Source organism: Pyxicephalus adspersus, chromosome 12 (genome assembly GCF_032062135.1).
Source record: "Pyxicephalus adspersus chromosome 12, UCB_Pads_2.0, whole genome shotgun sequence".
In the NCBI taxonomy this organism is placed as follows: Eukaryota; Metazoa; Chordata; class Amphibia; order Anura; family Pyxicephalidae; genus Pyxicephalus; species Pyxicephalus adspersus.
The window spans coordinates 23,724,975-23,749,896 of record NC_092869.1 but is presented as its reverse complement, the minus strand read 5'-3'; the positions used below and the strand labels follow the sequence as shown (position 1 = coordinate 23,749,896).

General features: G+C 37.1%; 1 protein-coding gene across 1 annotated transcript in view; it reads left to right on the top strand.

Moving 5' to 3' along the window:
* Positions 1-24,922, top strand: part of PRORP (protein only RNase P catalytic subunit) — a 43,984-nt gene that overhangs the window by 3,101 nt on the left and 15,961 nt on the right. The window contains exons 3-4 of the mRNA XM_072427634.1: positions 8,209-8,377; positions 21,024-21,131. Of these exons, the coding sequence (XP_072283735.1) occupies positions 8,209-8,377; positions 21,024-21,131 (277 nt within the window). The remainder of the gene's footprint in view (positions 1-8,208; positions 8,378-21,023; positions 21,132-24,922) is intronic.

Sequence of the window (24,922 nt, the reverse complement as noted above, 5' to 3'; positions counted from 1 at the left end):
ATTTTGTAAATACATTCCAGTAGCATCATTGAAGGACATAGCCTGTCCCATGTTTGTGTGCAAGCGGTGGCCTCTCTGCAGAGATCTTACATGCTCCCTGTTGCTTTAAAAATAGAGCTGTTTAATCAGTAATCAAAGCACTACTTCCACAGAAGGAGATCAGGGGTCCTTTTCTGCAGCTTGCTGGCAGGGAACATGCCTTTCTTTTCATGGATTTTTCATAAGTTTGCATGTTATTGTAATGATCACCCAGGAATTTGTTCAAAAGTAAAAACAAAAATAAAAGGACAAAATGAACAGGGAGGAAAAAGGAAAGACAGGTAAACTCTAGATCATATTATAGAGTCCTGTCCAAGTCTTTAGAGGGAGCAGTCTTATGCTGTATTGATCCTGGTGGTTGGACTAGTCAAAAGGAAAAAGTCTCTGGGAGTAGCAAAAATGGCGCTACATGCCTAATTTGAGTCCAAGAATAATATGAGAGCAAGAGATAGCAGTGAACAGTCGGTTATCATTGAGAAGCGAACGGATTACTTCCATTGCAAGCTTTGATCTAACTAGCAAGTGAAAGGACTGCATAGCAAGCAACTCGTATGGTTTGATCATGCTGCATAGAAATACTGATTGAAAGCTGTGCTAGAGTCATTCTCTGAATCAGGGCCTGTGATTTGGGGTCCTTTAACATACATACAAAGTGCTGAAAGATTCTATTCATTTCAATACAGCAGGTCAGAATATTATAATATTATATTATATTATAATATAATCAAAATAATATTATATTGTTTATTTCCATTACAGTAAGTGCCCTGGGTGATGACACCACTAGAGCAGGAGGGGATGTTCTTGTAATGGACAGCCATGGGGAATTGTAGAGAGGCCAAGTGCTGATGGGGAAAATTTCAGTCTCCTTCCAGTGATTGGATCCGCTAAAAAGAGCCTCTATGATATCATCCACTGTGTCAGCCACCTTCACCTCATTCTGGTTGGCCATATAAATACCTTTTCTATGAGAGGTCTCTAAGTTTAGCATGTAGAAAGGACCTGCAGTTGGTTCCAACAGCCTTGATGAATTGATATTCTGAGGGCAAACCAATGAAGCAGATACACAAAGGAGACAGTTTCATTCTAAAGATAAGATAGCCAGGCACTGTAGCCAGAGACCAAGAAGCCCACACACACCCATATGGCACCATACAAGTCCCCAAGGATAGCCCACAGTGCAGCAATCCCAATGAATGTTTGAGAATTTCCTAACCAAACGGTCCACACTTCCAGGGGACAATCTTTTCTCCTCTTTTTGTAGATTTTAACCTGGCGTGTTCGAGCTAAGGAATCAAGTCCACACTGTGGATAGTGATGCTAGTGTCAAAAAAATACGGGCTTAACCAAAAGAGCAAAAATATTTAGTGCGAGAAATTACGGGCTTAGCGGTTAGGGGGTTAATAATAATAATAATAATAATATTAATAGAGACAGAAACACAAGGGAGATACAGCGTGACATCAGTGTAGTCTTAGGTTGTATGAGGAAAGCATTTCTGAGCCGTACGCTTGAGTATTGTTTCCACCATTACAACAGTCACCCCATTCCGTGAATACCGATTCTCATCCAATGTTTTATTTTATTTGTTTATTTCTCCGATTGTTCTTTCAGGTAAGTATGACCTTAACTGTGTATTTTCTATAACTGTTATATTGTATGGCATCAAATAGTTTGACTTTGATAACTATCATTTCTTGTTTGGTGTTAGATTTGAATGAAATAAACCCATAATGAGTGAGAAAAAGCAAACAAATATTTTGCATTACTTTAGTAATACAAAGATAATACAACTAATGATAATAGTAACAATAGTAATACTTCACTTAACCGTGAGCTGATCAATGAATCAGAGCCTCCACAGTCCTTGTCACCATTAGGAAGATCATTTCTTTACAAATGTATTTATCTTTTTTTAAAAATTCATATTAATGGTCCATGCGATTTACAATTATGAATTTAGTGGTCTGTGAGGTCTGAAAGTACTAAACAGTACTAAATCAGGGCCGTAATGTTAACGCATACCCTCCAGTTATAATTGACATATATATAATATAAGATATATGTACATAAATATCTAACCTACAAGTATGTTTTTATGAAGTGTGAGGAAACTGGAAACCCACACAAATAAAAGAAGATTATACAAATCTGTGCAGAAAATGTCCTGGCCAAGGTCGGTACCTGGAACCCTAATGCTGCACAGCCGGGGTGCTAGCCACTGAGTATGTAATTGGAGCTGAAATATATACTGACCAGAACAATGTCAGTGTTATTCATGGAAAAAAATATATAAAGTAATTTACTAAAAATTAACATTAAAGTTGCACTTGTTTGATGAGACAGGTAATCCTTCTTACCTGTTTGATCACTCAAAAAAGCTGAGAATCACATACAAAGCTCAGCTTTGGCTGCCAGGATACCCAACAATCCTGGCTTCCCCTGTGCATGCACTGAATGAACCACTTGTGGGGGGAGTTATGTCATCCTGCCCTAGCTATTCAAGATGGTAAAAGATCACACAAAGGAGGAAGATGGTGTGCACCCTGCTTTACATATAAAGGAATGTATGCAAAAAGGGCAGGCATCTCTTAAATATATCTTCAATATACACATAATAATATGTTATTGAATTCCCAAATAAAAGAATATTATCTAAACAGAAGGTATGTGTATTCAAACTTTCTTTCTGATCTGTGCAGTAATATTCTGTAGAATATTTCCTGTGTTCAGGAGCTTCCTGTACAAAGACCAATCACTGCTGCTCTCTTGTGCAGGGTGACTGGTCTTGTATACGCCCCCCTTGTAGTTTTCTGCAGGCTGCTTGTAGTGGTTGTGCCTGCTGGGTCTCTCCTACAACTTTGTTGCACATGTTTTCTTTGTGACTATTGAGAAATATATTTTGAAAATGGGGTCTGGACTTGAGCTTTAATTTCAAATAAAACCCAATAACGTTCTTAGGCCTGTCTGTATTACAGTATATTACTTCAATAAAACTTCTACTCTCCTAATAAATAAGTTCATATAGCAAACCATGCACACAACACAAATAAATAAAGATTAGCTCCCACATGTTGACCTTATTGGATAGGCTTGCAGGAACTTGTAGTCCCATATAAAAGTAATTCAGTTCTCCATATTTCATAGTATGCAATTTATGTGAATTTGATGTGTGACAAAGTAAAAATGAATGATCATGTTGTAATATGAACAAAGTATCCATATAGTATTTCTGCCTTGCTTATCACAAGGAACCAATCATATGTGATGTCTGCTACATAAGCCTGTTGGATAACACATGGATATTCAGATACAAATATACCTTTAGACTTTTTTTTAAATACATCCACATAAACATAAAAATACTTTTGTGATTGAAAATCTTTGTTTATGGGTAACATTTTAATCCTGTTCTTGGTAAACTAACTGTAGTAACCAAGAGATAAATGCTGGCAATATGAAATTGCACCCTGAATATGCTGATTTTTGATGAAAGGATTTTGTGCTCTGTAAAAGAGAAGCTAAAATAAGGCAGGGTATGACTGTGGTTAAAACCAAAAATTCCCAACAGAAAATCCCTTCGCTTTATTTTTATCTCTGTGGATAGGTACTTTTTTCAACTTTCCACTTTTTTTCATTAGAGAAATAAAATGCCTCCCATCCTCTAGATTATTTTGGTTTTATTGCAAACCCACTAGGATTTAAAATTGCTGGCATTTGGGAGTGCGGTGAGGTGTTATCATTGCTTGGCTAAATTTAGACCTGCAGGGGGATTTCCACAGCTGAGTCTCTAAAAATGGACATAGAGACTTATTTTGTAATGTGTATATATATGATACCATATTAGATAGCTGGTGGCATGACAAGTGTGCCATTCTGCAGGAAGTAATCAGTAGATTCATATCTGCAAATTTCTGATGGAATCTTTATTAAAGCTGAACTCCAGCTTTAATTTTAGTCTTGCAACTGTACAATGTCGTCTCTGATACTAAAATTGCTTAACCGCACGTTGTACGCTTTTTACTTTGCAGCAGCTTATGAAACCTTCTTTCTTGGCTGAATGGCATCCCAATATCACCAGGGCCGTTCATCCTCTGCCTGACTGACTTACCTCTTTCATCATTTGGAATTCCATTCTTTTCATTGATTTCTCTTTTTTTCGAATCATGGAGTATCAGCATCACATGTTCATTATCTAAGAACACCCACTCCTCTAGGTTAACTTTAATCTATTAAGTCATTTTGATTTTTGCAGAACTCCTTCCATAGTAAATATTGCTTGCAGCAGGGTTGGGGGCACTTAACATGAATACTGAGACAAGGTACGGTGAAAAGCTATGTACAGCACCCTGTCGGACCCTTCCCACCTCTGCACTACATTACACAGTCCTTGCTTTAGTCTTTATTCTGTGTTGTAGAACACATGGTCCTGGCAATTCCATGTTGTACTGTCCTGATCACTGAATTCTATACACAACACTGTGCTTAATGTCATACCAAGGTGTTCACTTGATCTTCTTGTTCATCTTGGACAGAACACTATCTGTATGGAGTGTTCTCGTTCTCCCCGTGTTTGCGTGGGTTTCCCTCGGGTATTCTGGTTTCCTCCCACATTCCAAAAACATGCAGTTAGGTTAATTGGCTTCTCCCCAAAATTGACCTTAGTCTGTATTGAAGACATATGACCATGGTAGGGACATTAGATTTTAAGCCTCTTTGAGGGACAGCTAGTGATATGACTATGGACTTTGTACAACGCTGTGTCCTTTGTATAAAAGCAGTAGACCTCTTAGATTGTAAGCTCTTTGGGGCAGGGTCCATTCCTCCTCCTGTGTTACTGTGTCTGTCATTTGCAACCCCTATTTATTGTATAGCACTGCATAATATGTTGGCACTATATAAATATGTTTATTAATTATAGTAATAGACACAAGGGCCTGAACAATTAAAGCTCCCCAGGGCTGGAGAAAATACACTTTTATCAGTGAAGCTGGGTGATCCAGCAAACCTTGAATGAATCAGGTTCAGGATTCAAAATAAATGCAATTAGCAAATCACTTTGAATAAATCCATTCCAGGTTTGCTGGATCACCTAACTTCACTAATGAAATTGTATCCTCTCCAGCCTTGAGGAACTTAATAAATAAGGCCCAATATATTTCCTATTAAGGTCTAGTATGCACTAGGTCGGGAGGAAAATCAGATTTGTTTGGTTCAAACACTTGACGCAACGTGCAATCTTATCTGATCTTTTTGCACCTGGTTAAGGACCCAAAAATTGGTTGTCTGCAATTGGTCAGCTGCTAAATGTACTACAGATATGATCATTTTATTGGATTATTAATAATGTGGGGAAACCATCCTGTTTGTACTAGGCTCTGTCTGATCCAGCTGTTAGGTGTGACGTGCCCACTCCCACCATTGACCATGGAATAATTTTTTCAGGGGCTCTGGGCCTTTTTACAACCCTAGCAACATCCCAGCAAGACCGTGCAGCCATTATTCTATCGGTGCACACAGTTGCATTGATTCCATTCTTTTTTTGTACATGTACATTCGGGTCTGATTCAGGTATAATGTTACTGCACAGGTAAGAAATCACGAATGGCTGATGAACAACATTTAATGGAGTTCATTCATAAAATCCTGTGTTTTTCAATTGTCTGGGCTCTAAAATTGGCTTTTGTTGACCCATCTGCCCCATCTGACCCATGTGTAGCTGATTCTTTGTTTAGGTTGAATCTGTGAACCTTTTTTGTGCAGAGGATCACCTATGTGCAGCTGAAACAATGGGCCTGATTTAATAACGATCTCCAAGGCTGGAGGGGATACACTTTAATCAGTGAAGCCGCGTGATCCAGCAAACCTGGAATGGATTTCTAACAAATAGCAAAAAATATCAATCTTGGACCAGATCCATTCCAGGTTTGCTGGATCACCCAGCTTTACTGAAAAAAAGTGTATCCTCTCCAGCCTTGGTGAGCTTTTATAAATCAGGCCCAGTATGTGAATAACAATGGCATTTTACTGGTGAACAGAATTAATAACACCAGAACTGCATGTTTTCTAAGGTTAGGCAGCGTACTGCCAGGAGGTGTCCCTGTTGTTCACGCTGTCTTCAGACATATGTGTTCAATCCTGCAGTAGAAATCTTTCACAATAGTGAGATCATATTTGTGTGAATTTTAAGTAGAGTGGGACATTTCCTTCATTCTAAAAATGTACTTTTAGTGACTATTATTTCTGCTTAACAGATTGATAAATTTAGACTTTAATGACGTAGTATTGTACGGTTTACTTGGGAAGAGTTGTGTTTTGGAGGGAGGGCCGGTATAAAAAAAAATTAGAAAGTGATTAGAGCAAAACTGACAAACTGACTGGAAGAGATAAATCCAATTAAGAAATAATTTACATGTAAAGTAGTAGATAATGACTGGACAACATTTAGTTTGCTAAATTACTTTGGTAATAAAACATAAACATAATTGTGTTAATAAAACATAATTGTTCAGTTTTTATTTTCAAGATTTTTACTTTTGCTGTGGATCTCATATATTGTTTTTGTAGATCACTCCTCTCTACTATCTTTCCAATGGCAGTTGCATGTTATTGCTTACAACAGGTAAGGTCATGGTGACAACCATGCCCTCTGCCTACTTATTATTAAAGCCCTCCAAGACAGGAGAGGATACACTTTCATCAGTGAAGCCGGGTGATCCAGCAAACCTGGAATAGATCTGGTCCAGGTCTGAAAACATTTGCAAGTAGCAAAATTACTTTTAGAAAATCCATTCCAGGTTTTGCAGGATCACCCAGGTTCACTAATGAAAGTGTTTCCTCTCCAGCCTTGGTGAGCTTTGATAAAGTGAGCCCAATGAGTAGTGGCACAACTGTCGATATTCTACACCAGATGCACGTGTAACAAGGAAACCTAATAGCTTTGGGCTGTTTTGAGACAGAGCACATTCAAATGCAGCCCCTTATTTATTTGTGTTTGTAAACATATCTGAAGTTTAAATTTAAACAAACTAAAAAGTATTTTTTGACTGACCCACTTTCAGTTTTGGATTTTCATGAATGCGTGAGAAGCTCTATCTTCTAAGTGTGAGATACACCTGAAGGCAAGGTGCTGCATTCCATGATCACTATCATCAGATTCATTGTATAGAATGTAGAGTGTCCGCTAAAGTAGTCATAAAAATAGATAAGGCAGAAAACTTTAGCTTGGGTTAAGCACCCTGACAAGCAGTCCGCTATGAAAACCACATGCTTTCTCATGAACTTCCTTCTACGTAACTCTGCAGAAATAATGTTCAATAGGGGAACTGTTTTGCGTGAACTTGCTGTCCTAGATATATTGGCAAGAGTTGAGTCAACATTTTGTATCTTACATAAGATGTTCTTTTGTCCTAATAGCTTTGTCAGGTTATAGTTGGGTATGGTGGTCACAGAAAAGTAGCGGTGGTGTGCCTGTCCTCAAATGATCTCCTTCTATGATCTGCTGCAATCTTCTGCTCATCATGATCAAAAGATGCATGTGGCATACATATTCTTTAAGCATTATAAGTTCTTTCTATAAAATTTGTTCGTTTAAAGCATATCTTCTGTCTGTCTGAGTGAAAATTTTGTCACTGGGACACAAAGTGAAGGATAATCCAGGCCTTTACAATTGTTAAAGATATAGAAGAGAGGGAGGTTTTCCAACAGGGGCACAACTGTGTTCTTTCCACTTCCTGCCTAAAATGTCTTGGCATCAGATCAATTTTAACTTGTTTAATACTAGCTTTACATAAAATATGTTTTGTTGGATTTATCTAGTTTTGTATGAGTACCTGTGCCCCTACAGCCGAATTCTCACGGAGTTGTCACCTTTACATTGCTTTGTACTGATGAGAAAAGAAAAATTATAAATAATTAACATAGAGGTTTAAAGCAGAACTAAACTGAAAACAAAATAATTATCTTTAATCCCTCAGGTCCCTCGATGACGCTGGTCCTTCCTACATTCCAGTCCCACATCGTCCTGGAATTCCGGGTGCCGCCATCTTCATTCTTCACAAAAAAGGGACAAAAAAAGAGAGCTGATCTCACTGCTTGCATGAGATCAGCATCTTTCCCTTAACCTCCCTGGCGGTATGAGTATTTTAGTATTTTTAATTGTCATAACAGTACTAATTTTAAATTTCCCGCTGGTCCTGCCCCCCGACGCATGCACACCGCTCGCTCGCATGCCAGCCCAGCATCTGCATCGCCATTGGGACGCAGATGCCAGCCCGGGCATCACCAAATGGACCCAGGCCAGCATCGCTGGAAGACGCCGCGGGCTTGTGAGGACCAGGTAAGCCCTCAATTCAACCCCAAATGTGGCTCGGGGTTACCACATTTTGTAATGAAATTTCACCCTGAGCCACACTCGGGGTTACCGCCAGGGATGTTAAAAGAATAAATTCCCCTTCTGCGCATGTCCAAGATTAGGGCATGTGCAGATGGAGCACCCAGGGCCTCCCGGGATGCGTGACATAGCTATCCCTGGAAGCTCTGTGCTCCCATTAAATCTTGACCGCCAGGGCAATCAAGACTAAAAGGGGAGGTGCTGCACCCTTTTATTTTTTTTAAAAAAAAGGGTGTTAAACTTAAAAAAAAAAAAAAAAATTAATAACATTTTTCCTTTACATATATAACATTTTCCCTTTACATATAAGCGTTGTCTGCCCTTTTATGTAAAGTTAAACCTTGGCCAGTTTCACAATTAGGACATTTTTTTACTTTCATGAAGTATGTGCTTCCTTATTATATATTGCATTTAAACATTTCCTAGGAATCAAAATATTGTTGTTGGTCCTCTCTAAGGCACTGACAAATACATTTTGTAATTTCATTTGTTAAGAAGTAATTTTTGCACCTGTACTATGCAGAAAAAGAAAAATAGGAAAATATAAAATAATTCTGCAGGGATATTTATAGGCTAGAAGTTTTACAACACATTTATAATTTGCTGTTGCTTGGGATTTTTCACTGGAATTTTCCTCCGACTCATGTTCTGTTCTGCCAGAATATTTCCTGCACCAGACAGAAAATAAAAAATTTTCATGAGAATGGCAAAAAAAAAACTTCAAATGTAGGTAGGTCAGCTATAGGGTGCAGATGTTAATAGCCTAGTGGTCAGGTTATGGGTATCCACTAAAACCTTATTTCTAGCTGTGCTGTATATGTGCCAAAGAGCTTACAATTCGGATACCACGGTGCAATGTTTTCTGGATGAGGTTGGTCACATGCCACTTGTACTAGTAAAGATTACACATTTACCACCCACATTAGGGCCATGCCACACTGGTGAGCAATTGCTGCTATCAATTGCTGGCATTAGCTATCAATTTAATTGCTGTAGTTGCTACAAATATTGTTGAGATAAATTAGTGTTACCTTATTACATTAGCAATCATTCCTACAAAGCTACAAAATATTAGATTTTTTGTTTTTTAGTCATAAAGATGAAAGTAGAATAAATGAATCTGTGCTGTTGATCTGGTTACTGGCAATGCTGCACAGACCAATCACCAAGCTAATATTATAATATTGTTTTTCGGGGTCTTTGGAAATGCTTCTTTTTAAACGCATGTAAATCATTTGATCTGCCAACACATCCGCAACCACGAAACATGAAAAAGAAACATGAAAATAAACTGAGCAAAGCCCACCTCCAGTGTATGTATATATATATATAATTATTTTTAGTTACTTTACCTGCAATTAACTTCCTTGATCCACTTTTAGAGACAACAAGGACATTTGTTTTTTAACAATGTACTTGCTGCAAAAAGTGTCCCCAACAGATATGGGTCATTTGATTCAGGCCCATACCTAGTAAAAGAGGGAGGGGTGGTGAGCTGGCAGTGTTTCTTATGAGGTATTTTGGGTACAATGCATGCAGTGTGATGGGCATAGAAACCAACTCCATTTTTTGTCTTCATACATTATATGTTCTATCAGGCTCCCTAAAGTAGAAGCTATCTCAGGAGTGAGGTTATTTCCTTACAAGATGGCTCTGCACATGATTTCTTTGAAGCTTTTTTATCAATCAAAGCCATGTGCCCTTTGCTTGCTGCAACACTGCCAGTGAATTAATGTAGTGCCAGGAGGAAGAGAGGACTCTTAGGAATCATGCAACCAAACTCTCCGCACCAAGTGTGCTTTATGTAGAGAACACCCCAAATTATACAACAGACTCCAAACTATGACCGACCCAATGGAAAAACTCTACTACAGTGTCGGCTCTCTGTTTTAAAGAGGGCTCGAAGTGTTACCAACCAGTTCTCACAGTAAGCAAGAATAGCACCAGTGATATACAAACCCAGGGGTGAGTAGGTGGGGTGATAATACAAAAATCAGAAAGTATGAATCTGCCCCCCTCTGCTAGCGGAGCACGCAGACTTCCTGTACTCAATGACTGTTTTTTTTTTTTTTTACCCAAAGCCCAACCTAAGCAGTTGACTGATGGCAGCCAAGTGGGTACTGAAAAGTGCTGGGTGGTGCACCTAGCTAAAGTGGGGTAGGAAGAAACCGTGAAGGCAACTTAACTGAGGAGGCCATTGAAATCATCTTCCTCCAAAAATGCTGCCCCGTCTGCATGCTTGTTAGTCTCAAATTTTTGAATTCTTTGTATTGCAGCCAAAGACAGCCAGCTCAGATATAGGCCCAGAAATAGGTCAGGAAGACTCTGTATTTATCCCAATGCAGTTTTTTTTTAACCACAATCCCCCACTACTCCTCCACTTCTAACAGTGCATTTAGGGGGGCCTGATTTGTCAACTATGAACTGGAACTCTTATTGTCTTTTATGGTTGACTTACGTAATGTAGAAGTTATGTAAATCAAGGGGGAATCAGTAGTGAAATATACTGTAAATTGGTAGTGAACTGTGCTGGAAATGATTCTCATGCATAGTCAGATGTAGTTCTGTGTTAGAATTGTTCCACAGCTAACATTTCCTGAGCTTGTTTCCTCAGTAAAACAGCCCTGATCTAAATGATCATTGTTTGCCATAGCCTGCACGTCCCGCTGTATCACATGTATCTTAATCATGGACATCTGAACCACAGAAGCTCAGCCTCTTATAATCTTTTGTTTTGCAAGTTTTCTTGGGTTTCCCCTTGTGTTCTGCACTCTCTGTTCTTATTTTTATTCTTTATGCCTTTCCTCTTCTTAGAATTGGTGAAAAGATATTGAGCACACAGAGGTCCAAAGTCATTTATGTTTTAGTGCCAGAATTATGAGTCACATTGCATTTGTACATTTGTGTTACATTTCAGGAAGTGTAAGGTTTCTGTATTGCCATTAGCAACATAATATAGTACAGCTGTTACTTAAGGTTGTGCTATAAGGAAAAACATCTAACATGCACAATGTTGTTTTCTTTTATAGCCTCAAGTATACAGAAAAGAGTATTTGCAACATGTGCTTTTTTTGGTGGTTTTTTTTTTAGGTACTTCCAATCTCGGAATCTTAATACACACACAATTTAAAATTCATCAATATTATTTATGTTTAATTATCAATAAAATCAACCCTATTGGTTAACATACATCCTTTTTTTTAACTTTTTTTTTAAACTTTTTTTTTTTTTTTTTTAAGTATACAGACTTTCTTTGTGACAATTCTCTTTCATAATGACCAGGTTTTGATCTTGACGCATTTCACCTATTACAGCTTCATCAGGAGAACAAATCTTAGCTGCTCCTTATATGATTCTAAATACAATTTTAATTAAATTGACCACATAAATTAATTTTAACTAAAAACTTAGCTGCTCCGTGTATGTTTCAAAATACAAATAAATACAATTTTAATTTGATTTTATCACATGAATAAATTTTTACTAAAAAAAAAAAGAAATATACAAACACTTACTAAAGCTACATACACACTTCCAATTATTATCGTTGGAAAACGAACGACGAACGTTCATGCACGATATATATGAACGATCGTATAGCACCGATCTACGAACGATTTTTTGCCCAATCGATCGTTCGTCGTTCGATTGGAACGATAAAAATTGGAAGTGTGTACGCACCTTTAGTTCTTTAGAGATACCAATCCTACCAATGCCCATTTAGTTAGTAGATTATCTTTAAGAACCTAAAGGTGCAATATTAGAGCAGTGGATAACTCTTATGTTTAAAGGGGAAATATAACGTTCTTCTTTCTTATACAACAACAAATTGTTCCACCTAGAAAAAAGTATATATAGTATATACATACATTTATATTCAAGTATACAAAGATTGTGTATGGCCACCCTACCGAATGTAATTTTTTTTTTAAAGCAAACATATATTGGTGCATGTTGAGTACAACAGGTTGTTTAGCGAAGAACCCAGTTTGACGATTGGTCCAAAGAGAAACTTTCAGATTAGCATACCCAAGGCTCCCAACCAGAGGTCATAGTTTTCCCAAAAAAGTGCGCATATGTTCATCATTCAACTTAGTGATATTTCTGGCTGGAACTAGCAGTTCTTTCAGGATTCAGAAGATGGCTGCCTCCATTGACAGTTAGGAGCTTTATCTTTGACTATGTGTAGCTGATCATATACTGTAGGTTGCATTATTATTTTAATAATAATTATTATTAATATGAGGGGATTTATATAGCGTCAACATGGAAGTTCCTATACATTTTTCAAGTGTTGAGCAGTGAAAAAACCCTCCACTGTAATATTGTATCAGTAGACTGAAGAGAGTGTTAGTAGATTATCTAGAGATTCTTATGTATAAATATCAGGTATGGTGTTCAGTCTTTGTGGTGTATCATTACATGTCAGATATTTGCAAAAATTTGCCAGGGCAATAGTTAGATGCCTAAATATATTTATATCACTGAAGTAAAATGCGCTAGTAGGCTGCATATGCAGAGCTAGTTTTTTAACCACTATAGACCGCCATATGAGAATTCCTTACTTTTTCTGCACTGCAAAAAGACACCCCATTATCCTGCAGGTATTACTGATAAATGTTTCCACAAATGACCAGATGTGCAGAAAAGAAGGAAGCAAAAAGGGGAGAGGTTATTGGAATTTGTATATTTTCTCTCTGGACACTGACCTTGAGTGCTTTATGGGAAATACATTCTTGCCTTTCACCTGAACAGTAATAGTTTTATAGCAATCAAGGCTGCCAAAAACATATAAGCAATATATAGTAAAACAGAAAAAAAAAATATATTCAGTCTTGTAAGCCGTTTTATTGTCAGGAGATAAATTGCTGATACTGAAAGAATGTTCTTGATTTTCACCTATTATTGCCTTTTAGCAGTGTTGTTTGAAGGTTTGTTTATTGTCCTGGTTGTCAGGCAGCTGGGGGAGTTTTAGAAAAGAAATACTGGGCTAGTTCCTTATTGCACCCGCCCTGCCATAGTGAGCAGTTGTCTATGAATGCAAACACGGGGGAATCCCCACACTCTTCCCTGTAAACATGGCAAATTTAATTATCTCTCTTATACCTGTAGAGCCACAGGCAGCTCTATGTGTAATAATCTTTATGCTTAGCGCTGTGTTAAAAAAAAATCTTCAGATTGTTTGAATTCCTCTCATTTGAATGTTCGTTATTTTTCTTTCCTTATACATTTCCTCGTACGTTCCTTACAAAGAAATACTTCTACTACAGGACAGGTTGACATTTATATAACTTTTTAGGCAGTGTAGATCTAAATTAGTTTTTCCAAGTACAACTTGGGGTTCATATGTGTTTTGAATTTGTGCAGATATCATAGCTATGGTGTATCACAGGGGTGCCCAACAGGTGGATCGTGATCTATCGGTGGATTGCAAAGGCAACACGAGTAGATCACGGAGCCCTGCCTTTCAAAATAAACTATACCGTGTTATTAAATCCAACTTTTTATTGTTGGTAGATCACTTTGACTTGGTCATTTTAAAAGCTCGGAAGCAAAAAAGTGTGGGCACCCTTGGTGTATCATGTTTGCCATGTGTAACCTGGATCGCCTGACCACCTATTTTAGCTGATCACACCTTACTATCTAATAATACAGACTCTTTTGGTTTGTATAATGTGAGATCTTCTCCGAGCAACCTATTCAGTTTATATCCAGTCAAGCATTCCCTTAAATTACAGAGCTGTAGGTACATCTAAAAGAGATTGTATAACCAGGTTGTATGACAAGTTCTAAAACTCATACATGCAGTCAGAAACTTGTGGTCCCCCAAAATAGTTTTACTGTGGCACTTCAAAGCATTATTTGAATACTATTAGTATGCAAGTGTGCAGGCCTAAATACAATGAGACTTTATATACTTTTATCTTGTATATTGATGTTGATCCACCTTGGCCATCAGTGGATAGAAGACGACCGAATCTTCTATATCTATATTTATCAGCCTATCCCACTAGACTATCTTTCACTTTCTTTGTTCCTTTTCTTTCTCTTTCCCTTTCTCTAACCTTTATATGCCCAGTCAATTGACCTCAGAAAGCCTAAACCTTGGAAGAAGTTAATTTTTACATAAAGCCACGACTGTCGAGTATTATATATAACAAATTAATTTGCTTGAATTTCTTTAGTTTCCTGCCATTTTGGTGTCTCTGCTTGAGCACCGCTAAATACTTTCCCTCTGGTGATATATAATACATATAATGACATTGTAGTACATGTAAATTGGATAGGCTTCTGGTAACTGCTCTGTCCATATAACTGGTCACTTAAAATGTAAGTTTAAAAATAAATAAATGAAAAATACAAGGCTTTGCAGTCTCTTGAATTAGGAATTACAAATGGAAAAATGTACTGCCTAACAAACCACATTCTGCATACATCATTCAGTGTAATTAATTGTTGTGTACTCTGAAGGATCAATATGTCTTAACTTGTTTCTTGTAAGGGTATAACATCTTTCTAGGATGTCCACATTTTGTATACTGACCGGCTCACACAATTTCATTGCCCAGCTACATAGTAAATGAGGATAAATAACAGATACTTTTGAGGATTAAAATTGTGCAAGAAACTTACAATCTTGAGTGATACATTTGAGTCCATTAATGATAAATAGTGATCTGTGTACCATATACCATAATAAAATAACACCTACAGGGTATAGGTAACCAATATACTTTTGAGGCATAGAGCCTTATTGTTTATTGCTCTCCAAGGCTGGAGAGGATACACTTTCATAAGTGAACCTGGGTGATCCAGCAAACTTAGAATGGATCTTATACAGGATTCAAAACATTTGCTAAAAAATAACTTTGAGGAAATCCATTCCAGGTTTGCTGGATCAACCAGGTTCACTGATGAAAGTGTATTCTCCCCAGTCTTGGGGAGCTTTAATAATCAGGCCCATACTCTCTTTTCCTTCACAAAGCATTAGTAGACTCTTGTCTTAACTTTGTGATTTAGTTTTAGGCAGGAGTTAAAAAAAAAAAAAGTATAACCTTGAATTAAGAAGGTTGCAAAGAAGGACAGCTAAGTTTAAAAAAAAAAGTGCTTGCTGTAACTGAAAGTAGTTTACCACAATACTGAAGGTGCGTTTGATTATATTTTTTGCTGTAAGCTACACTTGTCAAAACAAAGACATAGTAGTTTCTTCTTACTGAGCAGTCTCTGAGAACATTTCAGGAGAAGTCAGATGTGTTCATTTACAAGCTTAACTTGTCTTACCTGTCAGCTAAGCAATATTTAAAAGACACAAACAAATATCCTATATTATAAATAACCCTCCAATCATTTAGTACTTTGTAACTTCCTTTAACATCTCAAGAGATCTTGTTGCCAGATATTTTGAGTAAAAAAAAAAATCTTTCCATAACATTCGTATTTTATGCATGGTTTTTACCTATAAACACCTCCTTTGTGTAGACATGTACAGTTTCTGAGACTGCTGCTGAGCACCACCATCTTTTATGTGATGTTAGCAGCTCAACTGTCACTCATTGACTTTATTGCAGTCTTTCTGAACCTTTTAGGGAAAAAGGGGAACCCTTGCTATATTAGCTTGGTGGTCAGTGGGAAGATTTCCTCTTACATTTCTAGCAGGAAAAAGAATGTAATTGTTATAGCTAAAAAAAAAAAACATTGGTCTCCAATAATCTGACCTGAGAGGCACAAATTGTTCATTGCTTTAAGAACTCTTAGCAACCTCTGGAGGATATCCAGGGTTCCACAGAACCCTGGTTAAGAAACACTGCTTTTCCTCTAATCTCTATGGATTTAACATTTAGATCTAAAATAATTTGTATATTCGTCCCCTTTCAATCCCCAGGAAATGTCACCTAATTAAAATATTTTGTTTATCCTGTGCAAGCATTTCCCATTCCCATCCTTAGAAATCTAAAACAAGGTTGGAATCTGCCTTTACTTCAATAATATGAAAAAAGTAGCTTTTTCATATCTTTTCTATATCATTTTCAAGCCTTCAATGCCTAAGAGTCAACTTTCTTTTGATTGGTCTATATAATTTGGCAGGCCTATTAAGGTAATCACAGAACTGGGTGGGAACCACTTCCTTCTAAACTAACACAGAACCCGTCAAACTCTATTTCTGTGTTTGCAAAAAGAGATTCTACACAATGAGTTGATGCCGCTCCCCATACAAACTAAACACAATATTTTTCTAGGAGATACAATTGTTGCATGGCAGGTGTCTAAGAAACTCCACTACTGTAAAGATGTATCTCATTTGATGCTTTTGAATTGCACCCCAACTTTTCCTCAGAGAGTCAATTCCCATCAATTTAAACAGTAGTCCATAAATTCATTTCTGACAGATACCTTCTACGGAGAGGCCTGTCATCATTGCATTCTATATGGTCATGTGAACTTGTTATATCTATTTATAACCATGATGCATCAGTGATACTTGTGAATCCCCAGTTTTTAATACATGGCTGGACATTATTTTATTTATATATTTTTTATATATATATATATATATATATATATATATATATATATATCAAAGTATGACTAATATATACTAAGTGTCATAATATTCTGCCTTTTTGTATGAGGACTGCCACCATTGTATATACTTAAAAAAGTTAGTAAAAAGTTCTCTTCAGGGGTACAGGCTAACAACTTAAATGTAGGGCTTAATCTTTAGTGTTCTCCCTAGCCCCTTTTACCCGGGCACACCACCCGGCACGCTTCAGTAACCATCTGGCTGTTTTTAGGAGGTTACTAAAGAGTTGGGTCACAATACAGGGGCTGCCACCCACCTACAATTTCTTCCCACCTAGCTTAAAAAAAAATTCTGGTTTCAACATGATCTTTAACCTATTAGTAAAAAACACAGATTAAATGAATGAAACCTTTAACCAACAGCTCCTGTTAAAACTATATGACAAGGGATCGTGTACAGGTAGGAAGAGTGGAAGACAGGCGTGTGGGGTGGGACAGGTGTGATGGTGGGCAGAATACAGGGGTTATAACCAGGGCTGTGCAGTTGGAAGCAATTATTGTGTTCCAAGAATATGCAACAATGTACTGACTCCGGCTCTAAAGCCCCAGTTATAATGGCAAAAGTATTGGTGCCAAATCCATGCAGCCCCACTGTCATGCCCAGACTCCTGGAGTCAAGCATAGCTTTGCTGATTAATTGACCAAAGCATGTTTTTCTATGTGTACACAAGCCTCATTTATTTTTTGATAGTTTTTTGATTTTTCCTTCTTAATGCAGGAAGTGGATTTTTTCATATTTACCTTTTGTTATCAAGAGTGAACACCACTTTATACTAGTAACCAATGCAATTAAATACTGCCCTTCATCACTGAAACGCTTAAAAAGTAGTGTGGCCTAAAATCTATTTCAAGAGGATCTTTTACCTTCCAACTTTAATCTATTCAACTTAAGTCAAATTCTGCATCGACCCTCAACTCGTAATCTTGCATAAACAGTATGCAGTCTTTTTTTTTTTTACAGCTCATAATTAGTTTGGCACCATTCTAGTCTATCCCTCAAGGGGACCCTAATAATAATAATAATAATTATTATTATTATTATTAATAATAATAAATATAATACTAATAATAATAATGATCGGTATGCAGCTCTGTACAATAAATAATGCACTGCAAATGACTAGGTGACATTTATTTTGCTAAACCAGTGCCATGGTTTTTCTTCCACAAAATGCATTTGTAACTTTTTATCATCCATTTTTGCACTCACTGCTTCTGACCTTTGCCAGCCTTTTTCATGCACTTCCAGTGTAATTGCACATACTCTAGCGGTAATTGCACATCATTGATGGGGATCGGCTTCCTCATAATGGCAGTGTTGCACTGTTCTTAAGAAATACGTATTGGCAGTAATCAACTATTTCTACCAAAAGTACATGTGACATTTAGACAACACATGGGAATACTTGGTAATCAGTTGTCCCTCATTAACAAAAGTAACTTGACCAAGGATCTTTTATAGTAGGATCATCAGGTATTCTTTTGAAATACCATCTGCATTAGCTAATACATATGGGATTTTGGTGATTGGTTCAGATATGATTTAACTTGCCTGGCCAATTTATCCAGCTCTCTTTTATTTGTCACTTGTAAAGTGACAAACTAATATATGGGTAAAAATTATTGGTAATATAGTTAATACATATATAATTAACAAAATAGATTCCTATATGTTATTACAAAATAGATTCCTATATGTTATTACAATTATGAAAGACCATTCTTAAGCTGAATGTGACCAAATGGCACTGACAGTAGATGGGTCTTATAGAAACTTGCAGTATACACACCACACATGTGCCACTGTCCTTGCCCCTACAAAATATACTGAACTTTTTCAGAAAAATAATTTGTAAAAGCTGAAACTTCCATTACATATACTTTTCTTTTTTGCACACTAAAGGTAGACTAAGAGACAACTCATCTTTGGAGCCTAACATAAGTAAGAGTTTAATAATTGTGGAGGGGGTGGGAAATGGCAAACTCACAGTGCAGAGCATGAAATGAAGGGGTAGGGAATGTGCAATGTATGGAAAGAGATGGCAAGGAATAGAGAACACACAACACAGAGTACAGAAAGTAATAAAATAAAGTACAGAATGGTAATAAAAATTGCACAGCGCAGATACAGAATGAGGTGTAGATGAAAAAGGAATATACGGAGAAACAATGAGGATTATGGAACGCTCAGCTCAGAGTACCAAGTGCACTCGGTTTATGTTTTGCTAAACATTGTTTTAATCTTTGGAATGTGTCTTGTGTTACCTATAGTACTCTCACTTATCTTTATTGACTTATACAGCTCCACAGGAAATAATGGCACTATTTAAATACTGATTATCTTGCAAATAAAAACCCTGGCCCATGTAACACTGAGCTGATGTTTCCATTTCTTTTCAGAGGCATTGGTCTCAGTCTTCCCTTCCCTTTATCATAGCTGGAACGTTTGACAATGCTTATCCTACTGCTGTCCTTCATAATGCAGCAGTGACATGAGTAAAATGTTGGTACTGCTTGAAATATTGGCTGTTCAAACATCTTATCCTAAATCTTTCTCTTATACTTTCTCACTGGTTTCTAATACACCTCTACTGGACATACTGAATTCTGCTTTTACCCTTTGCAGCTGACCCCTTCAAACACTTGGCAGGATGCATCTTCTACATGTATTTCCTTTCATCGTACTGTCCATTCTTCTCTACTGCTTATATTGCCAACTTTCATACCCTTTCAATACTCTACTTACAAACTGCCCAAAATCATCTCATAGGCCTTTCTTGCACATACGTCCTGCTGTAATACCATGTAATACCCTCATCTTCTATAAGTATTGTTCATTATGGTATCTCTTAAGCATTCTTGCAATATCCCCAACCTTGTCAGTTCTTAAATGGACACCCTTTTGCAAATAATAATTATAAGAAACACCAGGTCCATTATCATTTTGGGTTCTTTCCATACTAGAAACTTTTTTCCATTGTTGTGCAGTGGTCAGTGAAACAAACAGTATGTGTAAAAGGCTAGAGATGTAACAAACAGTACATCAAAACTGTAAGAGTAGAACTAGAATCATGTACACATTATATGGGAATTATTAGTGTATTATTAATGTATTATTAGTGTATTATGTGACAGTAATTTGAAATAACTCTGGATAAGAGGTTGATGAAAGCTCCCTCTAGTGGTCATCTGAATTTATTTAGCATTTAGGATTGTTGAGTTGAGCAAGGTGGCAGCAAGCTGTAAGTGCCTACTGGTACTGGTGACGTAGGTATTACCAGGATTGTACAGTTGCTTGTGACTACCACATTTGTGATAACTTATGGTGTTTTGCATGTTAATGTACATTGTGGTATGGCACCCCCTTTCCTTTTAAAAAGAAAGCCAGCACCGAAAACATTGCTTTTTTTTTTTAAACTTGGTGTAGTATATAATTTACACCCTGGTTCACATCTCTGCCTCTGCATCTGCCATGCAAAATGAATACCATCGCAAAGTACTATCACACTGTTCTGCATTGCAATAATATGCAGTATAGTGTATACTTTGCAGTACATAAGTCTGGCTAGAAACTTTAGCGCTTGTTCAGAACTTTCTAGTATGGTGGGTTGCGGGAACATATGTACTACTGCAACGCACCTTACTGCATTTTATTATCAAAAGTCCAACACATTAATTCAATACAGTATTGCTCAACTGAGCATTTTCATGCACTGCATCAGAAAACAAAATGGTGCATACCTGATTTTTTCTGCAATGCAGATTATCATGCCAAGAAACGGTTTGAATGGGCCAGAAAAGTATAAATGTTTACATTTTCCACTCCTAAAACAAAAAGGTTGAACATGCTTATGATATTTTTAAAGAATTCATTTTGACAGGGGGGGTAATTAGTGAAGTCTGAATTCACAGCTTTGTTTGATAGGATATAAATAACCTAGCCTTACTTGGAGCACACAATAAATTGCAATTTTGTCATATAATGTCTTTTTTTTTTTTTTTTTTTTTATAGGAGTTGCAAAAATTTCTTGAGTTTGTGAATTCCCGGCCTCCGTATGACATTGTGGTGGATGGGCTGAATGTGGCTTATCATGGCAAAAGAAATATCCTCTCCCAGGCTGTGAGTAATAACTGATTATTTTCATGGTTATCGGTCACTGTGAAATGTTTGTGTAGAATTACACATAGAATATTTGTAATTTATACATAAAGGGCCCCAGTGCAGTCAGATGTGGTGCATACATTATTCCATGCAATAACGTACTTAAACAAAATTGGAATGAGACAGGTTCTTTTTTGCAGAAAGGGACATCACCTGTCTCTTCTGCAATAAAGGACCTGTTTGATTTCAATTTTTTAAATACATTCATTTGTTGTCATTTCTTTTTTTTTCTCTTTTCTATTGGGTTCCGATCCTTGACCATCATGATGATAACAGTCAGACAGGTAAGTGTGTTTGTTTTATTGCAGAAAGGACATCTCCTGTCTTTTCTGCAATAATTTTTTTTTTTTGCGTAACTATAACTATATCTCTGCTTTAAGGCAGCCCAATCCCTTCCAACGCTCCACAAGGTACTAGAAATTGTTCCTACACCACCTTGTCCTAAAAAGTAGAGTGTCCCTATTCATTGTGGTGCGGTATAAATGTCTGCTGGTATGGGGTTTTGAGGTGCCATATCACACCTTAGTACATGCCTTGTATGTGCAAATAAGGAACATGTTACAGCAGTGCATATATGTGTGGCTGCCCTTAAGGTCATGAATGAAAAATAAAGGCTGCCATTTCCTCTCTTTCTTACAATTGCCAGCTGCCTAGCTATGCCATTATATGGTATTGAGTTACCATATTGGTAATATCCAGTATATAATGGATCATCAGTTATTAGGAGGACAGCTCTGCCACAAGGAAGCAAAACCCTGCCTTTTACAGTAATGACCACTTTCAGAGACAAAGTGCAGAACAAGGTATAGCAGGTTGGGTAAAGTTAAACCACAGGCCACAGGTAATACTGGTAACTAATCCTATGAACTTTTTGGGCACAGCATCCACCATTATTGGCCTGTGTGTGGAGCCTGGAGCAGTGTCACATCTGCATTAGCATGGGGGTCAGTGGGAAGAATGCCACTTACATTTCTGGTTATTGATGTCACCCTTACAGATAGTCAAAAAGATTGTTGTCGTTGACAGTATCTGACCTTAGAGGCACAAATTGCTCATTGCACAAGGAACCCCAAGCAACCTTTGGAGGAAGCCTTGTTGAAAAACAATGGTTTAAAGCATTTTTAAATTGAGACAATGAGTGAAGCTGATGCAGGTGTAGCACTCCCTCTAGTGGTATATCTGCAATTTTCTCTATTTAATGTAAGGAAAAAAAATATGGAAGAGGAATCATATAAACATCAAAAATAATTTTAGACAAGTGCAACCTAACAATATAAACCTCAAACATGCTTTCTAGTAATAAATTTTGCTGACCATTGGAATCTAGTAATCTTCAAAATATTTGTAGTTGTCGCCTTCAGCTATACATATGATACTCTTAATATACCTAAAGAATATGCATTGTATATTTCATAAACCAGTGTTAAAGTTTCCTGTTGGCATTCTGCATATCACATTTACATACATCATCCCCTGTTTCAGAACATGGCCACAGTGGAAAGTCTTGCTGTAGCAGTGTGAATGGGAGGAGTGTGCGCCTCCTTCCATTTTTGCTCATTTTCCTGCTGGTGTTAACTGAAGCTCATAAAAGACCCTAGAAAAAAAGTCTCAATATTCAGGCATTAGGAAGGTGGGAAGGCCTAAAGGTAAAGTCAGTAGGCATGGTAGAAAATGCTTTATAATAGGGTTCGGAGTCTACACAAAGCTTGAAATGCAATTACTGGCATTCTCTGCAAGATGTGTTTCACTTTTGCTGATTCTCATATGCATAATGGTCTGCTACTGCAGTGCTTTGTTAGAAGAGGTACAGCTTTTCTGACTACAAACCCCAAATATATAAGTAGACCCTTTCTCTTTGCAAAAAGGAAATACCATTTCCTTAAAATTCCTGTACAGAGCTCCTGGAGGAGATTGTTTTCTCAATACAACTGGAGTTTCACTGTAACCTTGTTTTCCAAACTTGAGAAATAGTAGAACTTCCAAGATCATTATTACTCAGCTCACCTGAGTTTGCATTCCATTGATTTTTTTGATGCAGGGTGAACACATCATCACAAGGTGATCTCAATCTGTGATTTATTGTTTTGAAAACTTCCAGTTGTTCTAGCAACAGGCAGTGGTTCTGCAACATTCCATCCTTTGTGTGTCAAGTCTGCATACATGAGCTAAGCGTTTAATGCGGCACACGTCAGCACCAAGATAATACCTATACAAAGGTGTTCAGTCATGCTTCTTTGCCTGTGACGTAAAACTACCAAAGGGAATCCCCACACGCAATCATTTATTCACAGTTTCACCTTTATGCAAGCTGTTATGAAATTAGAATATACGATCAATCCTTGGATGTGTATTTGCAGGTATTGTTACAAGACAGCCTTATACCAGCCTTTCTCAAACTTTTTACCTCTGAGGAAACTCTATAATAATTTATAGGTCTTAGGGAATTCTTACCAAAACCAATTTTTGAGAAATTGGTAAGGTGTGGAAAGAAACAAACCCCCCCACCCCACCCCACCCCACCCCATAGTTTTTATCTAGTGCATCCCCTCTATAGATGTCTAAAAACATCATTAGGGTCATGCAGCTGACTGTGATCCCAAAACTTTGTAGGTATTTTGAAACAGAAGATCATTCAGCCACAGTTCAAGGAATCCCTAACAACCTCTGAAGGAAGCCTGGGGTTCCCTGGAAACTTGGTTGAAAATGTCTGAATTATACAAATAGAAAATTATGCATCAAGCACAGAACATGGTAGGGTCAAACCAGGCAGAGGAAATTTGGAAAATTAATTTGCTTTTGTTTGGTAAAACTATTTTTCTATTAAAATTGTGTGAAATGTGTAATAAAGAAAGAAGAAAAACAAAGCTGAAATCCACAGAGTTGAAATAGTTGTAAAATATAATGAATCAAAAGGGTGGGAATTTGCATGAACATGACATGGTCCACAGCCTTGTTTTTAATTTCTTTTTGATGAGGGTCTGACAGTAACGTGATCTTCATTTCCACAGGCGGGCCCCTTTACGCTGTGTGTGTAATGGCCCCTTAGCTAACTCACAGGATATCATTTAAACCTCTTACAGTTGGAAAAAAGAATATAGTTTTAAATATGCATGTCCACATTTTTAAATAGATTTTCATCCCTAATTATATTTTCTGTCATATACCATAATATGATTCACTGTGTCGGTATGATTCAGTTATGGATTTGCAGTTCCACTTTTACACAATCTTGTAAGGTCAGGGAGAAGTTTGGAATGTTTTTGTTTGGATTTTGCAACACGCCCTCAGTTAACTTCCAGAAAAATCTGAAGGAAACTGTAGTACATAAAGTCTTTGGGTACGCATTGTCGCCATGGCAACTGAACAAGGCCTACAACCTTTCCTTTCCGGGAGTTTCCAAAGCTGAAACGCCTGCAGTTTAAGTAAAGTCATCTCAAACAGATCATATAAACACTTTATCCAGTTGCATTGTGTTTTAGTATTGACAATGTATTTAGTTCTAAAAACAAACATAGATCAATGCTCACCAAATTTTATATAACCCCATCCAGTTCACCTCCAGTGAAGTGTGAAATGCAAAATTCCCGCTCATTGTTTCTGAAAGAGACCTTGTCACTAACTTTAAAGAAATTCAGGTTAAGGATCAGGAACATAATATGAATGCTAGTTTTCATTTCTTTTGTGTGTATGTGTTGTGTCTGTGTATTTGCAATTTTGCAATATGGCAGACTGGGGTGTTATGTATCCGG